The following is a 5,035-nucleotide window of genomic DNA, read 5'->3' on the forward strand; positions in this document are numbered from 1 at the left end:
GTGTTGATCACTCTCCAGTAACGTGGAAAGAGCATACACATCTTTCTCACTGACACTAGGATGACCTGGCTGACGCATGTATGCCACATTTTGGCACCCCTCATTGAAGGCTTTTACCCATCTTACCACTATTCTGTAAGGCAATGCAGATTCCCCACAAGCCTCTTGAAGACCTTGATGACACTGTCGTGCTGTACAGCCTCTGGCACATTCAGTCTTTATCCAACTCCGTTGTTCCTGTTTCGAGAACACTGTGGCAACACTACATTAGACCACCAGCTAACACGAGGCTCTGTTCTTCTCGTCACTGCGCAAGCATGTGATGTGGGAAGGGAGAGTCCATTTGCTCTGGGGTAAGGTAGGTATGTAACTAACGTGTGGTATAAGTGACATTATTTGGTTCCAGTGCATGGCATCTCTACAGCAGTGTTGCCACTATTAAAGTTCCAACCTTCGTACTTGTAAGAGGTAACAGTATCTTCATATGTAAATATAATTTCAAATATCTACTGGTATGTTGGAACTTCTAACTGAACTTTTCATGAATTACAATAGCCCATCAATAATTTATCCAAAGTAAAATATACATTGTTGCTAACTGGAAAATTCTGCACCTACTGTCATCTGATTTTTCATTTACACAAAAGTTTCTCCAACATTAGAAGTTTAAACAGTCACTGTGTTTGAAAATTCAATTCTGCATCCAACTGTCATCTGATTTTCTTTTATACAAACATTGGAACACTGGAAGTTTAAACAGTCACTGTGTTTGAATGTTCAATGGTATATTGCTTAAAAACAGACACTGAAGCATTTTCCAGTAACGTTCAGTAACATTCATAGGCTCTGAGTTTTATAAAAATCTGACAAATTTATTCCACATGCCAGGAAGAAGGGAAGCCTGCACACACAAAAGATTTCCCCCTAGCACTGTTTTTCCTTTTGGAAACCCGCCTGAAGAAGAAAACATAATCCTTATAAAAGCCACTGAACTTCTTTCATTATTATGATCATTCAGCATTTACAAAATTAAACAAACTGTGATCCCCCAACAATACAAAAACAGTATAACATTCCAAATTTAATTTTAACAAGTGACTAACCCAAAGTGATGGCACTCTAAACTTCAGATCATGATGTAAATAAACACAACCACACAAAAATCAAAATACATTGTCTTTATTGGTAAATATCTTGATAACATACAAGCATATTTTTAATTTGAAACACAATAATGTTACAAGCAGAATTAATAAAAAAATAAGTAATTCGCAAAGTCATGTTAATAAATCAAGCAACAAAATTAAATTCTTCATATTAATACCATGTTCAGTCTCTGACTGCAAAGAGGCATCTGATTTAGTGAGCACAAATGTGGTTAGTCTGCTATTCTCAGTTAATTATTCAGTCCGAATGGTGGCATTTTCTGCAGCAACTTTATTCTTCATATCTTCATAAGATGGCAGAGACTGAAATATAATATTATATATGCATACACTTAAGAATATAATGTATATAAATAGCACTCATTAAATATGCTCTGGAATATAAGTACATGGTGCATCATTAATTATGTATGTGTAATATCATACATAACTTCCATATAATCTGTGCATCTAGAAGTGTCTATTACAGCACTGAACAGACTCACACTTCATACTTAACAGACCAACTGAAATCATATTGCAATTACAAAGCTTGAAACTGTTTTATATTTGAATCTTCAATATTAAAAGTCTTTAATATCTCTCTTTCACACACCTTTCACGTACTCCACTTAGTAAAGCAACTAAAAATTCTACAATTCTACATTTCTAGACAGTGCAGCTGTGAAGGGAACTTATGCATTACGTGCCACCCTAACTTGGCAGGAGGAGCATCTGATTCTTGTACCTGAGTCTGCCCTAAAAAACCCTCGAAATATATGTTGTAGATATCTAAAAAATTACTTCCTGTATGTAATAATCATCATCTGCTGTCCAAAAACATAAAAATTAGAATATACAAATCTATAATATTGCTTGTGGTTCTGTATGGTGTGAAACTTGGTCTCTGCCATTAAGGGAGGAACATAGACTGAGAACAGGGTGTTGAGAATATTTGGATCAAAGAGAGATGAAGTGACAGGAGGGTGGAGAAAACTGCACTATGAGGAGCTTCATAACTTGTACTCTTCAAGTCAAGGAAGATGAGGTGGGCAGGGCATGTAGCACGAATGAGGGAGAAGAGGAATGCATATAGGATATTGGTGGGAAAGCCAGTTAGAAAGAGACCACTCGGAAGACCAAGGCATAGGTGGGTGGACAATATTAAAATGGATCTTGGAGATATAGGAAGGGATGGATTGGACTGATCTGGCTCAGGATAGGGACCAGTGGATGGCTCTTGTGAACGTTTTAATGAACCTTTGGGTTCCATTAAATGCTTGGAAGTTCTTCAGTAGCTGCACAATTGGCTGCTTCTCAAGAAGGGCTCAGCTCCATAAGTGAGTGAGTGACTATATCTACTACAGTAGAGTGTAATTTAGCTCATGTGTATATAGTCATAGGATTAAATCCTAATTTAATCCTTACCCTAATCCTACAAAATATCTAAAACTGTGATAACAAGAATTCCTTTTATCACATTCGTAAATATACTGAAGATTGTTACTGTCATAATTGTTATTGCTGCTGTAAACATCATCACCAGCATATCATATTTTTGTCGTTGCTATTATCATAATTTTTTTTAGGAAATACTTATTACTGAAGAACAGATTCTGTATACTTTAAATAATATCTCATACATAATTTAAAATGTTTATAAAATATCTTCATACAAAATTTCATATTTCTAGGTCCAGTGGATTATTAGTTACATGTATAACTGTCAAAATTAAAGACAAATGAAAATTTCACACAGCTCCCCCATTGCTGTTTTACATTTTACAAAATAATTACCTTTACAAGAGTTGCCTATTTTTCAAAGCTCTATTACCAGGACTCTATGTTAAACATTGCTTCCACTTCACAAGTTGGTGCACCTGTCATGCTGTTACTTAAAAAAAAAACCTTAAAATTATGAGGTTGCTGTGGTCTCCAATGGATTAATAGTTATGCCAAATTTCATGCAATCAGTCAATTGGATGAACCATTGAAACAGGGCATGAGGGCATGGTGATCTGGTAAGACTATGTGATTCCCTTCATAAAACAAAGTTTACTAATACTGAAACTGGGAAGATAGCACTTTCATTTCATGCATTTGATATGTGTAACAAAGGGCAAGACCAATATCTTGAGCCAGTCACTGGCCAGGAACTTCTGAGACATCCGAAACCCTTATAATTGCTTGTACAAACTTTCTGTACACAGCTTACACACATAATTTAAACCATGCAGTAAACAGGGTTCAGTGCAAGTAATATTCCTATGGCAAGACAAGAAGCTATAACACACAACTGCAGCAGGTTAGTGTTCCAGTTAACCACACAAATTCAGGCTGCACTTGTTAGGGCCCACATACCTCCCACAGACTGGCATTCCAACTTGGAAATAAGGATGTGAAGCTGACAGGTTCATCACCCTGCTTCAGTGTGAAGATGGGTGTTAGTTCGTGACTTCTATCAGTTGGATCACTTTTGAGATACTCCTGCAATATAACAAAATCATATTCAGTTGTAGCAGTAAAATATAAATATAAATAGGCTAGAGCAACAAGATGTTTTTACAATTCAAAATGATCATACAACTTACAAATAATTACAAACTAATGAATTTCACTGGCATGAATATTACATATACAAACATTTCAGTAAATGAGTACATAGTAATTATGTGACATGCAGAAACCAAGTGCCATGGTCAAGTCTTCAGTACTACTGTTTGCAGCTTCTTATTTGGAATGTCCCAAGGTTCAAATACTGGACCAGAGACAAGCTATAATGAAAATATGACTACATTTCCTTCCACACGTACAGCATACCATGTGAATGCAGAAGGAAATATATAGGAGAGAGAGAGAGAGAGCAAACTTGAAGCCAAAATTATGGAACAAAAAGAGTGGGATACACAACCAAGCGAAAAATAGCTATCACCCATTTACACATACACTGGTCCTCCTCTCTTGGTACAAGTAACATGCAGGAACTATAAGAGTCTCACTAAATTACACACTCCCAATCCCACTGCACCATAGCACACATACAGTCTTCAAATCACACTTCAAACCTTCATAGGTTGACTTTTTACTCCTCTTCCATGACAAACCTTTTGTGGCTATCTTCTACCAAGAACTCAGAACTCTCTGCCACTGTCACTTCTAGTTCCAATTCACTTTGTTTGTATGCTTCCACGGCTACTATCTTTCTCTGCCAGGTAAGGAATTCTGCTCACTTATATAGCCGAGGGACGGACATCGACCAACAATAAACACATATCACGTGACCCCTACCCACTGTTGCTGTGTAACGTCACTGCACATTCATTCATTCATTCATTCATTTATTTTTCGTTCCATGGATCCACAATACAAGTGAGATATAGGACATGTCCATACAGTGATTATTCTTAAAATTAATAGAGCAAGAACCAAATACATAAATAAAAAAGAATAAAATACAAAATTGAAGCAAAACATATAGAATTAAATAGATTCCAGTCATATAAGTTACTTTAATAAAACATGCAGTTTAAATTTAAACAATGTCAGTTTGAACATATCACAGAAATTGCTTAGGTGACTAGACTAGAATAGTAGAATCATGACTAGAATAATACTAATAAAAAACTGGATGATCAACAGGTGATTCTAGTGAATGCATAATCATTAACTTATAATGATTTATATTGGAAATATTCTTCCACAGAATAAAAATGATGAAGATAAAGAAAACGCTTTAAACAAATTTTGAACTTCTTAGGGTTGAGTGACTCTTCTTTTATATAAGAAGGAAGATTATTATAAATTTTTATGCCCATATAATACACTCCCTTTTGATATACCGTAAAATTTGCTATGGGTTGATAGAAATTTGTAATATGTCTTGTATTTAT

The 5,035-nt window shown here is 35.5% G+C and overlaps 1 protein-coding gene across 4 annotated transcripts in view; it reads right to left on the minus strand.

Moving 5' to 3' along the window:
* Positions 1 to 1,159: 1,159 nt before the first annotated feature.
* LOC111862418 (gelsolin, cytoplasmic) overlaps positions 1,160 to 5,035 on the minus strand; it is a 73,917-nt gene continuing 70,041 nt past the window's right edge. For all 4 annotated transcript variants that reach the window (XM_023847790.2, XM_023847791.1, XM_023847792.2 and 1 more), the window contains 2 exons: positions 3,507 to 3,632; positions 1,160 to 1,469 (listed from right to left, as the gene is read on the minus strand). In XM_023847790.2, coding sequence (XP_023703558.1) covers positions 1,401 to 1,469; positions 3,507 to 3,632 — 195 coding nt within the window. In that variant the 3' untranslated portion in view covers positions 1,160 to 1,400. The remainder of the gene's footprint in view (positions 1,470 to 3,506; positions 3,633 to 5,035) is intronic.

The sequence above is a fragment of the Cryptotermes secundus genome, unplaced genomic scaffold, assembly GCF_002891405.2.
Source record: "Cryptotermes secundus unplaced genomic scaffold, Csec_1.0 scaffold741, whole genome shotgun sequence".
Taxonomy (NCBI): domain Eukaryota; kingdom Metazoa; phylum Arthropoda; class Insecta; order Blattodea; family Kalotermitidae; genus Cryptotermes; species Cryptotermes secundus.